Here is a 15,375-nt window from a genome sequence, read left to right as displayed (position 1 = left end):
TTTTTTTAAAAATATATATTTTATTGATTTTTTTACAGAGAGGAAGGGAGAGAGATAGAGAGTTAGAAACATCGATGAGAAACATCAATCAGCTGCCTCCTGCATACCCCCTACTGGGGATGTGCCTACAGCCAAGGTACATACCCCTGACTGGAATCAAACCTGGGACCCTTCAGTCCGCAGGCTGATGCTCTATCCACTGAGCCAAACCGGCTAGGGCTCACCGTTGTTTTTTTTTAAAGATCTCCCCCAAAATAGAACTTCTAGAAATAAGAGTTATTGAGCCCTAACCGGTTTGGCTCAGTGGATAGAGCATCAGCCTGCGGACTGAAGGGTCCCAGGTTGGATTCCAGTCAAGGGCATGTACCTTGGTTGCAAGCACATCCCCAGTGGGAGATGTGCAGGAGGCAGCTGATTGATGTTTCTCTCTCATAGATGTTTCTAACTTTCTATCCCTCTCCCTTCCTCTCTGTAAAAAAGTCAATAAAATATATATTTTTAAAAAGAGTTATTGAAATTAAAGACTCAATGGATAAATATAGTTATTGAAATTAAAGACTCAGTGGATAAATTCAACAGCAAAGTAGCTATGGGGTGAATAAAATTAGTGACCTGGAAGACAGATAAAAGGATATTTTACCTATCATTGCAGTACAGAAGATAAAGAGATAGAGAATATGAAAGATAAAAGAATATAAAAGGAAGAATAGACTCACTATAATAGCTAATCAGCGTTCCAGAAGAACAGGTGAGCAACAATATTTGAACAAATTATAGCTGATGTGTTCCTTGAATTGCTGAGTTATAAAATTACCTGATTTTATACATTGACTAGCTTGTTTTGTCATTTTATTGCACAGCCAAAGAAATATTTGTATTTCAGTAGGTATATTCATTTGTGCATTCATAAAGTCAGTCGGTCAGGAAGCATTTATGTGCCAGGCACAGTTTAGGTCAGTGATGGCGAACCTTTTGAGCTTGGCGTGTCAGCATTTTGAAAAACCCTAACTTAACTCTGGTGCCGTGTCACATATAGAAATTTTTTGATATTTGCAACCATAGTAAAACAAAGACTTATATTTTTGATATTTATTTTATATATTTAAATGCCATTTTACAAAGAAAAATCAACCAAAAAAATGAGTTTTCGTGTCACCTCTGACACACGTGTCATAGGTTCACCATCACTGGTTTAGGTGCTAGAGATACAAAAGTTCAAAGAAGAAATTTGGGTATAAGCCATTTATTCCCCAGAAATCTTTTAGATTGCTTAGCAGGGCAGGGGCTAGAGCAAAGTAAGGGAGGCATTCGCCTCAGTCACACAATTTAAGGGGCATCAAAAAGCTCAGCAACTAAGTCAATAACATCTTGATGCAATATTTTTTAAAGTCAAAGTCAATACAAAAATAGTCTGAGATTAAATAAAATATCAACCCTTTAAATAAAGAAACACACTACAAAAGGAACAATCTCGGAGAGAAGGGTGGGGAGGAGAGGAGGTAATCAACTAAGGACCTTGTATGCATAAATGCATGACCCATGGACACAGACAAGGGGCCAGTGAGGTCCTGGGGTGGAGGCAGGCTGTGGGGAGGTGAATGGGGGGAAAAGGGAGACATATATAATACTTTCAACTCTAAAGAATTATATTACAAAAATAATAAAGCCAATGGAGTCTTATAAAATAAAATAATAAAATTTAAAAAAAGGGACAGAGTGAGGCAAGATGAGTGAGGCTTGGCTCTACAAGTGCAGGGTCAGGTCCTGCCTTATTTAACATTTAAAAATTTTGTTTATCATAGACTAGAGGCCCGGTGCACAAAATTTGTGTGCAGGTATGGTCCCTAGGCCTGGCCTGAGATCAGGGCCATCTTCCCTGGCTGCTGGCAGTCGCCCCCCCCCCCACCCCACTGCTACCCACCCCCGGTTCTCCATCCACCATCAGGCAATCAGAGCCTGCCAGCCAGAGGGAAGGGACTGAGAGGTTGGCTGGCAGGCCCTGATCAGGCAATCGGGGCCTGCGGGCTGGGGGTAGCTCCTGCATTGAGTATCTGCCCCCTGGTTGTCTGTGCGCGTCATAGTGACTTTCGTTCTGCCATTCGGTCCATTTGCATATTACCCTTTTATTATATAGGATGCTTCTGCATTGGTTTGGGACTCTTTTAAATGTTAAAATATTATTCATTGAGATTACTGAGCCTTTCAGTGCCCTTTAGATTTTGCACACAAAGGCAAGTGCCCCACTCGTCCCCTTCCGGCATGTCTCTGCTGCTTAGACTATATCAGCATTTTTTATTGATTTCAAAGAGGAAGGGAGAGGGAGAGAGAGATAGAAACATCAATGATGAGAGAGAATCATTGATCGGCTGCCTCCTGCACGCCCCACACTGGGGATCCAGCCTGCAATCTGGGCATGTGGCCTCTTGGCTCATAGGTCAATGTTCAACCACTGAGCCATGCCGGCTGGGCTATCGTGGCATGTTTTATACTGTTACAGACTTTAGGCACTAGGCTAAGGGTTGATGCTGCCAGCAATGCACAGGGTATAGTGTTCCTGCTCCTGGAACTCCCCTGACAGTCACAGCAGAGCAAGAAGAGAATGCCAAACGGGATGGTAAATGGTTTCCCTTTTCCTCCTGTTTTCTTCTGTGTCCATATTTTTGCTTTGAGTGCTTGCCCCTTTTTCTGCATCTGATTGTTCCGAGGGGAAGAGACTGGCAGAGCTAGGCTGTGGGGGGCAAGGGAGCCCTGCCTGGAGAGCACTGATCATGCCCTCCTTCCTGCCAGGAAATAAGTTCAAGGACCAATCTGCAGAGCTGCTCTGCCAGGCCCTGTCGGTAAGAAGCAGGGGGTGGGTACCGCTGAGCCAGGTGGGAGATGTCCCTGGAGGCCTGGTGGGGGGTGGGGGGGCTGGGGAGCCTCTGGGTCTAGAGAAATGCATGGTATAGGGCGCTGGGGAATGTTTGGACTCTGCCCATCCTGGCCAAAGCCACAGCAGGTGGTAGGACTGTTTTTGGTGTCATCAATTGTCTTCAGTGTAAGAACCCTAGTCCCCCTCGTTCTGGGTATGTGGGAGCCCCCATCCCACTGACCTAGGATACGGGAGGCATTTGCAGTCCCATGGAAGCCCCACAGTACCTCTCCGTCCACTGCTTTTTCCCCAGGCCAATTACAGAATTAAGGAAATGGATCTCAGCCACAACGAATTCTCTGACAAGGACGGGGAGTTCCTGGGAAGCATGCTGGGTGAGTCCCCACGGAGGGAGGGGCTGGCAAAGGAGAGGGACCTGGCAAACAATCTCTTGTCAGAGCTGCATCTCCTGCTGTTTTCGCTATTGAGTGTTCTCATTGTAGAAGAGGCCACACCCAAAATACATTGTAAATGTGGGAAGTAAAACTTTAACATGATTAGGAGAACATCTAGAGCAGCGGTTCTCAACCTGTGGGTCGCAACCCCTTTGGCGGTCGAACGACCCTTTCACAGGGGTCGCCTAAGACCATCCTGCATATCAGATATTTACATTACGATTCATAACAGTAGCAACATTACAGTGATGAAGTAGCAACGAAAATAATTTTATGGTTGGGTCACAACATGAGGAACTGTATTTAAAGGGCCAGAAGGTTGAGAACCACTGATCTAGAGAAAGAGTTTGCTGACCTCAGAGAGGTTAACGCCTATTACATAGGCACAGTGACTATAAACCATAACAAAAATTATCTGTATATTTAACAATAGGTTTAAAACGGGGGATGATCAAAGACATTGTGGGCAATGTTACAAGACAAGTAATAGTCAGAAGTAGATATTTGCAGCATTTGTAGAATATTAAAGGTTAGTGTTCAAAATGTTGATAAAAGATCCTACAGGTCAATTGGATGATGATAAACACTCCAAAAACAAACAAACAAACAAACAAAAAAAAACAGTGTCAGGCCCGGCCAGTGTGGCTCAGTGGTTGAGTGTCAACCTATGAACCAGGAGGTCACGGTTCCATTCCCGGTCAGGGCACATGCCTGGGTTGCAGGCTCAATCGCCAATAGAGGGCGTGCAGGAGGCAGCTGATCAATGATTCTCTCTCATCATCGATGTTTCTCTCTCCCTCTCCCTTCCTCTCTGAAATCAATAAAAATAAAAATTTAAAAATAAACAGTGGTCAAGACATATGGACAATGAAAAATCAAAGCCAAATGCCCAACCTCTTTGATAATTAGAGAAATGCCATTAATAGAACAACAAAAAGATTCCCCCTTGTCATCTTTCAAAGCTACAAAATGTTCAAGTCAGAGAATTCACAGTGCAGTGAACACAGGGATAAATAACCCTCAGAAGCTGCCAGGTAAAGGCACTTTGGAGAGCAATTTGACAGTACTTAGTAAATTGAAAATGTGTATATTCTAGGATGCAGCAATTCACTTCTCCATGTCTCAGAGCGCTCTCTCTCTCTCTCTCTCTCTCTCTCTCTCTCTCTCTCTCTCACACACACACACACACACACACACACACACACACACACACACACACAGATGTCTAAGGAGTTTCATTGCAAACTTGTTATAAAAGAAAAAAATAATAGCTCCTAAATGTTCATCCCTGGGGAAAGGAGTAGACGGGGGAGGGCACTTAGTGTGGGGGTGGAGGTGGGGTGATGAGAGAAAGGCCCACAGGGAAGGTGGATTTCTGTTGAAGCCTAAATGTGATAAATAAGAAACAGCCGTGCTAGGTTCTAGAAGCTCAGCATTCCGGGCAGAAAGAACAGAGCATGGCATATTCGAGGACCATGGGCGGGGGGAAGGGGACAGGGTGGCTGGAGCAGAGTGGACAGTGGAGGAGAATGGAAGGACAAGAGGTCATCGAGGTGGCCTGCAGCCACTTGTGGGACTTGGACATGCACGAAGTCTGGACTTTATTCTCCTGCGATGAGAAGTCGGTGAAGGATGTGAATGTGGGGAATGATGCAGTTTGATTTGCAGTTTTAGAACTTCTGTTGAAGGCAACTGAGGAGAACAAGAATGGGAGGAGGGAGGCCAACGAGGAGGCCCGAGGATGATGCCTGGGCTAAGGGAGCAGGCGATGGAGAGGGGATGGAGTCAGAGTATATTTTGGCAGCAAAGCCAAAAGGACTTGTTGACCTGAAGAATGAGGGAAAGAAAAAGATAGACTCGTGATTATTTTGTTTCAGATACTGGTTTGAATGGGTGTCATTTACCCAAATGGGGAAAACTCAGGGGGTCACAGGGCTAGAAGAGCAGGAGTTAGGAGGCGAGATTTCCATTCGGGCCACATAATGTTTGTAATGGAGACATCAGGTAGGCAGTTTGCTATGTGAGTTTAGAGCGTGGTTGGGGCTGGACAAATACATTTGGGATCCAAAGGCATGTAGATGTATTTAAAACCATGGGACAAGGGTGTGACTCAGGAATCAGAGTGATGCCCATGTACTCAACTCTATCTACACTCGCCTCTACCTCACCTCGTCCCAAACAAAACTAACAATGATCAGGTGTTTAAATAGGATGTTTTCCCAACCCCATGGATAGGGTGTCCCAAAATTCACACAAGAAGTAATTTTGATAGAAAACACAGGTTTATAATTAAAAATTGTAAAATTTTTATTGATTCATAAAGTATACAGTATAGGGTTATGTATGGACTAGCACATCAGGTAAATGGCCTCCACGGCTTTGCTGGCACATACGCAAAGCCGTGGTCTTCATTGGTCTTCATTGTCCCTGCTCCTGGGCCATAGTTGGTACTTGGAAATGCTTATCAAATTGAAGGGATTGAAATCAAAGGGCAACAGATATTAGAATCTGATTCAATAAACCAAGTAAAATTAGGCTTTTATTTTTTGTTGTTGTTAACGCTCACGCAAAATTCAAATCTTGCGTGAATTTTGGGACACCCTATAGCATTTAAACAAAATAATCTCTAAGCTTTAGAAAACTAGTGCAAGTTCCATGCAAACCTGGCATCTAGACAAGCCTGATGCCTCGCTACTTCCAAGGGGTTGTGTCCCTAAAGCCGAAAGAAATAGAAAGTCTGGACCCACCACTGCCCCCTGCAGGTCTCCATGTGAACGACATCGCAGGATGTGCTCCATGCGATCACAACCTCCCTCTGTGAACACGGCTCCTGTTTTCCAGGCTGTCTCCCTCTACTTTAATGCACACCATCCCACCAGGTGGATATTTATGCTGCACTTGACCCGTCCCCTCTGAGTCACGAGCCTTACTTGTAAAAGTGATGCCATGGCAAACAGCTACAAGCATGCCGCCCTTCTCACAGCCTGTCCTTGGGAGGAGTCGCAGAGGTGATTCCGCTGTGTGACAGGGTGCACACACGTTTATAGGAAAATACTTGGGACCAGATGATATTTGCCAAATAGATGGTATTAACGTGCTTGCCACCTGCAATACCTGAGTAGGATTATTTTACGTCATCGTTGGCAGCATTGGAAATCATCTCACGATGTTGTGTTTAAATGAATCACTGAACAAATGTTACCTCTGCGTTTTACTTTTTATGAGCACTGAGCTCTCCTTATTCCCAGTGGCATCGCTCTCTGCCAACCCTGAGAGTGGGTCCCCTGAAAAGCAGGGGATGCTAAATTGATCCCCCACCCCCTCTCCAGCCCTCAACGTAGGGCTCCAGACACTGGACCTGAGCTGGAATCACTTAAGCTCACGGGCAGCTGTGTCCTTGAGCAACGGTCTTCGGGTAAGGTCTCCCTGGGAATGGTATGCTGAGCCGGGAGGTGAGGGGTGAAGGGTGACGGGGTAAAGGTGGGAGGGTGGGCGTGGGAGGGAGGTCCCGCCCCGCCCCCCATCTTGAACTCTTCCTCATGGTCGCCGCTGATGCGGATATACTGAGCTCTTCCCATTGTTGGCCTCCCTCCCACAATTCCTGGATGCACGTTATTCTTTAGCATAAATCCTGTCCAGGAGAATCCACCCTGCTAGGGCCTAGTGGCATCTTTGGGAGTACTTCAAGGGAGCAGTTTAATGATGGAGTGGGAATGACCAGAACCCAACAGGAATGTATTGTTGAGACTGCGTGCAGCTGGGAGGTCGGGGGTGAGCTGGCCGAGACCTCTCTCCAGGGACCACTGAGTCCCCAGCCTGGATGCCGACCGGGGATAGATGCCCCTTGATACCGGTGCTCTTCTCCCCCTCCCTGGAGTCCAACGTGACCCTGAAGACACTAGATATCTCCATGAATGGCTTTGGGAACGAGGGGGCTGCGGCCCTAGGGGAGGTCCTCAAATCCAACAGCTCCCTGGCCTACCTCGATGTCAGCAACAATGACATCAGCAACGAAGGGATCATCAAACTCAGCAAAGGACTGGAGTTCAACGAGTGCCTCCGAACTCTGAAGGTAGAGCCTTCACCTGGGAACGGGCCGTTTTGCGTGTGTGTCTGTGTGTGTGCGTCCATGGGTGCGCATCCAGGTATGTATCAGTGCATCGTGTGTAGGTGTGCGTGTGTCATGTGTGGGGATGGGTGCAGCAGGGTGATGGGGCTGGATTTTGCCCGGGAGAATCACTGTGAAATGTGCCTGGTGCTTCACATGTGCGTATATTCTCGGCTGCCTCGCTGCTACAAACCCAGGATCCCCCGCTGCTCTCAGTAGTCATCCCCTAATTGGTCTCCCTTCCTCCCATGTGGGTCTCCTGCAGGCTCTGGAGCATAAATGATTCCACCACCTCCCCCGACACCTACTCCCCTGCGGCTTAGACCCCTTCTGTGGCCACCTGCTGTGCAAATCCAGGTCTCTCGGCCCTGTGTGCTTCTCCAACCTCAGTTCACCCCATGCTGTCCCTTGCTCTTCCCAAGGCCTCGGGGTCTCCTTTCATCTCCGTGGTCCTGCCAGGGCCTTGCTCACGGCCATGCTGGGCCTGCAGGACTCTTTCCCCGGCTGATGTCCTCCCCTGGCCTTCACTGCTTCCTGCCTCAGAGCGTAGCTCGAGCAGCAATTCCCCAGGTGGGTGGGAGGGCGGAAGATCGGACAAAAAGACAGGGAGAAGGTGCTTACAGAGACGTCTGGGTGGAACAGAGACTGCGATTTGATGGAAAGAAATGGGAGCCGGGCCCGGGGCAAGCCCCTCCTGTCCCCGCCTCGTCCTCTTCCTGTGTCACCCCCCTTCCCACAGCTTTTCCTGAACCCTATGAACATGGAGGGAGCTGTGTCACTTATCATGTCCATCAAGAAGAACCCCAGATCCAAGATGGAAAACCTTGACATTTCCGTGAGTAATCAGATGGTAGTCGCTTGCACCCGCGTCCGCAGGTGCCAATAGCCACGCCCCTCAGAGGCCTTCACACCAAAGCTCCCTGCAAAGGTCCCTCCTTTGGGGGCGCAACTCTGCCGCCTCCAGCGGTCCTTTCAATAGAGCAGCTGTCAGTCAGCGGCCGGGAGTGAGAAATCATCTACCCGGCCCTGGACCAGGGCCCTGCACACCTGAGAGCAGGCCGAGCTCAGGTGCAGAAACGGCGGGAAAGGGCAGGAGGACCCAGGGCAGAGCGTCCGTCAGCCGTCCTGGTGGATGGCCCCGCATCCCAGAAAGGCTCCAGAATCACAGGGCTTTGAACATCTGAGTAATAGAGCGTGGACAGACTTGCATTTTCATTTCATAACGTAGCCTACTCTACTCAGAGCAGTGTTTGAGGCTACAGTTAAGAAATCCCTTGGTGGACAGGGAAAGCCTGAGGAAGTGACTTCACTCTGCCAGGTTCTCCCGCCTGAATCATCCTAGAGGTGGTAGCTGAGAATAACCGTGTCCTGCACTCGTCTATCACTTTATACTCTTTTTTCCCCCAAAGTGATGTTATACCTGCCAGCTCATTGGCTCCTATTCCGGGAGGCGGGTCCCAGAGCTGCTGTAGCAAAGGTCTGCGAGCGGGGTGGTTAAACAATAGAAATCTATTCTCTCGCAATTGTGGGAGCTAGAAGGCAGGGTTGGCGCCATCTGAGGGTTAGAGGGAGAATCTGTTCTGTGCCCCTCTCCTAACACCCGATGGTTGTTGGCGATATCAGAGTAGGTCCACCCTAAGGACCTCATCTTAACTCAAAGACCCTATTTCTAAATACGGTCACATGCGCAGGTACCGAGGGTTAGTATATATATATATAATGGGAATATAATTCAACCCATAACAAGAACTTTCCCTCATTTTCCCATTTTACATATAATTAAACTAAAACAGAGAGGCTGGGTCACTTGCCTAGGACCGCACAGCAAGTGAGAATCACAGCAGGGAGGAAAGCCAGGGCTTCTGCCTCCTACTCTAGAGTTCTAAGAAGGCACAGAGGGACATTTTTTAATGCCACACAAATACGTTTTGCTAAGCCATTGACGCCTTGCAATGATAGCCTTGCAATGAATATTTAAACCCAAGTTCCTTGGAACTGAATGATAAGTTTATGTTTGCCACAGATTATGAAACACTATCAACACATCCCTACTCTCTTTCTCTTTTCCTCACCCCTGCCTCCTGCCCCAGGCTCCTGGGCTCTGTTCCCTCACCCCTTTCTCCTCAGAGGCCCGCTCTCCACCCTCACCCCACAGCTCTGACCTTGTGCCCACTCCGCCCTGCCTCTGAGTTCCAGCCACGGGTCCAGATTTTGTGGATATTTGGTTTTCCCTCCCACAGAGCTGGTTGGAGAGGATGGAGCCAGGCCCGGCCTTGGTGTGTCTGAGGGAATGTCAGACATGGTGCTGTTTCGGCTCCAGACGACATATAGCCCATGAACTCGGATCACTTTGCCACTAAACAAGCCTCCCAGGAGGGAGCACACCTGTGCCATTCCCTTCCCTCTCTCCGCCCCCCCCCCCCCCCCCCGCCCAGACACGCATCTCCTAAACCCCAGGGACCTCAAGGAACCCCATGAGACTTGCAACCAGGGCAGCTATGGGCAGCGGCAGCTCATCCAGGCTCCCCCCGAACTTGTCTCCAAGGCCCCCTTTTCTCTGACTTCCCGGTGAGCCGAGCAGACCCGCCTAGGCTCTCCTGTAGCTTCTTCCAGGCCCTTCTTTGTTTCACTGTCCTCAGTGGTTTTGGGGGGGGAGTTTTTGTTGTTGTTTGTTTTTTTTGGGGGGGAGGTTGCTGTGGTCAATAAATTCTAGCTTGCTTTACTAAAACAAACAAACAAACAAACAAAACCCCACAATCCTACCAGAACCAATAGGTCTGAATTAGCCTTTCTCTTCCCTGTCGTCACCTATGCTGCCATAACTCTGTGGTGCTGGAATTCCTTCACTGTAGATGCTTCTAGACCTTTCTCTAGAATACCTACAAAAAGAGTAAGTCTTCAGCCCTTAAGCATGGATTTAAGTCTTTGAAAGGCAGGAGATGCTCAGAACCAGCCCTGAGGAATGAAGCAGGTTAATGTCCCCCAGGGCGGCCAGGTTTGCTCCAACGCTATTTCACGGAACACACCTCCCCCTGCGGCCTGTAACCCCCGGGTCTCGGGGACTTCCTTCGGGGAGTTCCCAGTGTGGGCTGAGCCGGGCCCAGGGGGTGGGCATGAGGGGTCCTCTTCCAGGGCATCTGCTCTGAAGACCAGCACTGGCACAGGGATGGGCCCGTCTGCAGCCCCATCGCTGCATCGCATGGCCGCACGCAGACGGTTAGGCTTGCCGTCTGAGAGTCTGAGAGCGTTTAGATGGCCCGGCGTGGTGAGCCCCCAGCACAGACAGAACATCCGATCCATCACCCGGGAATCGCACGAGTTAAACCACAAGCTCTAAACAACGTGAACCACCCCCTCTAGGAGCTGCATGGCGGGATGACCTGGAGGAGACGCGGCCGGCCCTCTGGCTGGCTTGGGTGGGACACTGGTCTGGGCAGGAGGATGGCGCAGTGGCGGCCCCCTCCCCACGATGGGTCCCCTCTCTCCCTGCCCCAGAACGTGATGGTGTCCGAGCAATTTGTGAAATTCTTAGATGGGGTGTATGCCATCCACCCCCAGCTGGACGTGGTCTACAAGGCAATCCAAGGCCTCTCTGCCAAGAAATCCATCATCCAGTATCCGAACCCCATGAAACTGATCCAGGTGAGCCCCTGCTTTCCTCTCAGCCCCACAGGGCCCCCTGCAGAGACTGTCCTCTGCCCCAGTCAGCTACGCAGTCTCCCCCCCCCCCCCAAGGCGTCTGCACAATCCTCTCCAACAAGGACCCTCAGAGGAGGACTATCCCTGTGGATTCCCGGAGCCCTCCGCAGGAGGGGGCAGCTGAGAGCTGGCTCAAGTGGGAGGGGCGTTGGACAGGGTGGTCTCCACCAGCCAGGCTCCTCCCCTGGCTGTAGTAGGGCCAAAGGCAGGCCACTGAAGCTCTCTGTGCCTCAATCTCTTCACCTGTAAAATGGGCACAACGAAAGCACACACCCTCGCAGGGATGCTGTGAAGATTAAATTCTAGAATGTGCGTGAAGTGTTTAGAACGACGCCTGGCACATCATAAGCACCCAGTAAATGTGGGCTCTTTCCAACAGCTGGTAAGAACGCCAAGACCCCTGTGGTCAGGACAGCCACATGGTGGCTTCAGCGAAAGAGGGACCCTCAAGGCCTTTACATCTAGTGGTAACCTGGCTTGAGTCTTAGATCGTCTCTGGCAATCACAAGAGGCAGATGTAACCGTGAAAATAAAAAATCAGAGCCTGCTCGAGCTACTAGGGGTATTAGACTATTAGAGCCATTGGGGGTAGTAGAGCTCCTCAGGTCTGACCCCCTCAGAGCAGCACCCAGCCCCAGGCCTGGTTGTCCACCGCTGGCTGTCACCCCAAAGTTCTAAAAGGCAAAGGGGTAGCAAGTATCTTTCTAGGTCAGAGGACCTCGGGTGGCACCGAGGGGAAACCTGTCTTGCAAGGGAAGCAGGATGTCCAGAGAGCAGGAATGGCATTATCTGATGCAAAGTGGGGGCCTGCCCCTTGTTTCCAAAGCACAGAGAAGGAATCTAGTCAAGACCAAGCCCCACATGCAGCGTGAGATGCAGTCCTTTCCCTCAGGGGCCAACAAGCGGGTTTGGAAAATGGGACAGATACAGTAACTGCTAATAGAAAGGGTCAGATGGTAGACTAGAGGCCCGATGCATGAAATTTGTGCAAGAGTAGGCCTTCCTTCCCCCGGCTGCCAGCACCGGCTTCCCTCACAGCCCCGGCTCCATCCGGAAGGTCGTCTGGAAGGACGTCCGGAAGGATGTCTGGTCTAATTAGCTTATTATGCTTTTATTATTATAGATAATAAGTGGCAAAGCAGCAAAGATAATCAGAGCCCGGATTAGAGGGTATGTAGGGTTGGTAAACAGAAAAGGATGCTTCCTGGCAGAGATAGGGTTGGGAAGGGCCTTGATGATCAAGGATTCAGGTGAGCAAAGATACTAAACAAGGACCCCAAAAGAATATTTTAATGGTATTGAAAGGGTGTTCATAGTGTATTGGCACAGAGAATTTCATAAACCAGTATGTACAGTAGAAAAACGATGGGTGGCGGGGTGGATGGTAGATAGATGGATAGATAGATAGATAGATAGATAGATAGATAGATAGACAGACAGACAGACAGGTGAAAGGATACACATCAAGATGTTACCTCTGGATAGTGGGATTGGATTTATGGCTTATTTTTTTTCATTTTCTTCTTTCTACTAATCTAAAATCACCTTACAATGTGAGTGGCTAATATTTTTTTAAATTAAACATTATTTTTAAAATACTCTAACACAGTGTAAGCACCTGTGTGAAATGATGAGAATTAAGTGAATTCTGAGAACCAGACCTGCCCGTCACACAGCGTGGCTGTGGTTGGCTTCTGGACTCTAAGCCAACACCAGCTCGCCCACTGCCCACAGTGCACCATGTACACGAGTCTTAGCAGAGGCAACTTCAGAACGAAATAATGCACATGAACACAGTCACTGCCCCATTCCTTTGGTGCCCTGTGCAGACAGGACTCTTGGTCTTAAATGACGCACATGCGGGAGACTCGAGCTCCTGGGACTGCCTCGTCCCACGCCCCCGTGGCCTGCGGGGTCTGGGCGGGGAGGGGGAGTTGTTAGAGATGTTACATGGGCAAGCATCCGCTCCTGGTGTCTCCCTCCCTCAGAGCTATGCCGACCAGAACAAGATCAAGGTCCTGGACTTCTTCAAGAGCTTGACCCCCACTGGGATGATGAAGATGCCTGTGAGCGAGTTCTTGAAAGCCATGATACAGGTGCGCTTATCCCTGTGCCCCTGGGCACTGTGTGTGTGCCTGCACATGTGTGCATGTGCATGTGTGTGCACATGCATGTATGTAGGGGGCTGGAGAGCAGGTAAGCTGAGAGCTCCATTAACCTCACATGTTCCACCCACCTCCTCAGCAAAACAAGATCCCCCTAAACCGGTTCCAAATCAGGGAGCTGATCAAGCGGCTGGATGACAAGAATGGCAACGTGAACTTCAGGTCAGCACAGGCCGGCGGCGGGCCCCAGCCAGCCTCTGTCCCAGGGGCCCTCGGCTCTCTAGAACGGCAGTCCCCAGCCGGTGGGCCCCAGACCATTGGTGGTCCGTGAGGTCCGAAAGGTTGGCGACCGCTGCTCTAGAAGGCACCCCTGAGCTCCAGGGGCCACCCCGTCTGCATGGCGTTAGGTCTGGCCTCCCCTGCATAGCAGGCTGCCTTTGCCCCCTCCCACGGCTGCGCCCTGGATACCCTCCTTCTCATCTTCCGCTGGCTCCCTTGGCCAAGCTTCGGGCTCAACTGCACACGGCAGGCTGCGAGCCTGATTCTGGGGACACAGCAGATAGGAGGTGACAGGGAGCAGTGATTAGGCCCTGGCATGGTGAGGGGGGTATCATAGAGGAGAGGGCAGAGGGACATCAGGTCCATGCCCTGGCATGTGAGCCAGGCAAGGGAACTTCGGGCTGTCCTATGCTGCTGTGGCTTAGGGAGTGACGCAGGCTGTGACTCAGGCTGGAGGCCTTGAAGAGATAGGAAAGGGCTGTGACAACAGTAATAATGATAACCGACGCCCGTGAGTCCCGACCAGGTGCCAGCCTCTGCCAGTCACCAAACAGGCACAGGTGCCTGAATTCCCACGCACCCCATGCTAGTGACGATGGCATTTATTTTCTGTGTTGTGACTACGGTGATACTGTCACCAATGTCCTTTTGTATGCAGTGTTCGCACACATGTATTCCCAGACACACGCTCAGTGGTGCAGGCCTGGTGTGATTGCTGGCCAAAGGGTGTGCACATTCCTTATTGCTGTTATTGTTCATCCTTACCCAAAGATAATTTTTCCATTGATTTTTAGAGAGAGTGGAAGGGAGCGAGGGAGGGAGAGAGAAAGAGAGAGAGAACATCAATGTGAGAGAGACACCTCAATTGGTTGCCAGCCTCCTGCACCACCCCGACTGGGGCCAGGCATTGAACTTGGAACCCAGGTACATGCCCTTGACTGGAATCGAACCTGTGAGCCTTTGGTATGCAGGCCAATGCTCTAACCACTTAACCACATCAGCCAGGGTGGGGTGTGCACATTCTAAACTTCAATCTACTGCCAAACCCTGGCCAACAAGGGGACCCAGCTCTCTGCTCCTCCCCCGTGCCCACCCCGAACCTCACCCATGTGCAGTGCTCTGGCAAGCCGAGAGATGGGTTCCCAGTGGTCTCGCTGGGAGCTGAGCCTGAACGTTCTCTCCGTCAACCGGGAGGCTGCATTGGCGCAACATTATCCCATTACCTTTCAAACCAGTGTCTTGGAAGTGGTGAAGCCATAGCAACAAGTCTGTCCTGGAAAGAAGTTTCTGTGAAAGAGAAGTCCTGGCAAATCGGCCAGCGGCGAGGAGGAGGAGGAGGAGGAGGAGGAGGAGGAGGAGGAGGAGGTGGAGGGGAGCTGGCTGAGACTCCAGTGGACAAACACCGACGCCAGGACTGGGAGAGAGCCAATAAAGTCTGGCTTGATCTCCGCGTCACTGGGCTGCTGCTGGTGCACCCTTCCCAGGGGAGCACCCTCTGGTTTTAGGGAGCGTGTCCTTGAGGGCCTCTTTAAGAACCAGGAAGACACACTGGGGATGCAGTGGGGTTGCTAGGCGGCAGGGAAAGAGCCGTGGGGAGGAGGCCAATGCATAGAGACGTCGTGTGGTCATAGTAATTGTGAACTGTGTCGAGGGGAGAGATTTCGAGGTGCGGGAAGCAATGGCAGAGGGAACGGATGCCCAGGAGATGCGGACAGGGGCCTTCAGGAGCAAATGCCGAGGGGTCACGTGAAGAGAAGCCAGGCTGGGAGGCGGAGAGACCTGGCTTCTCGGTGAGGCCCGGCACTACCCGGCCACCTGGCCTCGGAGCCTCATGGTTCCACCTGCGAAGTGAGACAGCTGCAACTGGTTGTAGGGACC

At 50.5% G+C, this 15,375-nt stretch overlaps 2 protein-coding genes across 2 annotated transcripts in view; one reads left to right on the top strand and one right to left on the bottom strand.

Annotated features, from left to right (window-relative positions):
- The window catches only part of LRRC74A (leucine rich repeat containing 74A), a 32,896-nt gene extending 18,061 nt beyond the window's left edge, over positions 1 to 14,835 (top strand). The window contains exons 7-15 of the mRNA XM_059689599.1: positions 2,788 to 2,837; positions 3,165 to 3,246; positions 6,636 to 6,721; positions 7,184 to 7,378; positions 8,154 to 8,249; positions 10,910 to 11,056; positions 13,102 to 13,209; positions 13,358 to 13,440; positions 14,733 to 14,835. Coding sequence (XP_059545582.1) covers positions 2,788 to 2,837; positions 3,165 to 3,246; positions 6,636 to 6,721; positions 7,184 to 7,378; positions 8,154 to 8,249; positions 10,910 to 11,056; positions 13,102 to 13,209; positions 13,358 to 13,440; positions 14,733 to 14,757 — 872 coding nt within the window. The 3' untranslated portion in view covers positions 14,758 to 14,835. The remainder of the gene's footprint in view (positions 1 to 2,787; positions 2,838 to 3,164; positions 3,247 to 6,635; positions 6,722 to 7,183; positions 7,379 to 8,153; positions 8,250 to 10,909; positions 11,057 to 13,101; positions 13,210 to 13,357; positions 13,441 to 14,732) is intronic.
- The window catches only part of ANGEL1 (angel homolog 1), a 55,908-nt gene extending 41,067 nt beyond the window's left edge, over positions 1 to 14,841 (bottom strand). Inside the window, exon 1 of the mRNA XM_059689549.1 lies at positions 14,721 to 14,841. The gene's annotated coding sequence lies outside the window, so the exon portion shown is untranslated. The remainder of the gene's footprint in view (positions 1 to 14,720) is intronic.
- Positions 14,842 to 15,375: the final 534 nt, after the last annotated feature.

The sequence above is a fragment of the Myotis daubentonii genome, chromosome 1, assembly GCF_963259705.1.
Source record: "Myotis daubentonii chromosome 1, mMyoDau2.1, whole genome shotgun sequence".
NCBI classification, from domain to species: Eukaryota; Metazoa; Chordata; class Mammalia; order Chiroptera; family Vespertilionidae; genus Myotis; species Myotis daubentonii.
This window is presented reverse-complemented; position numbering and strand designations above follow the sequence as displayed.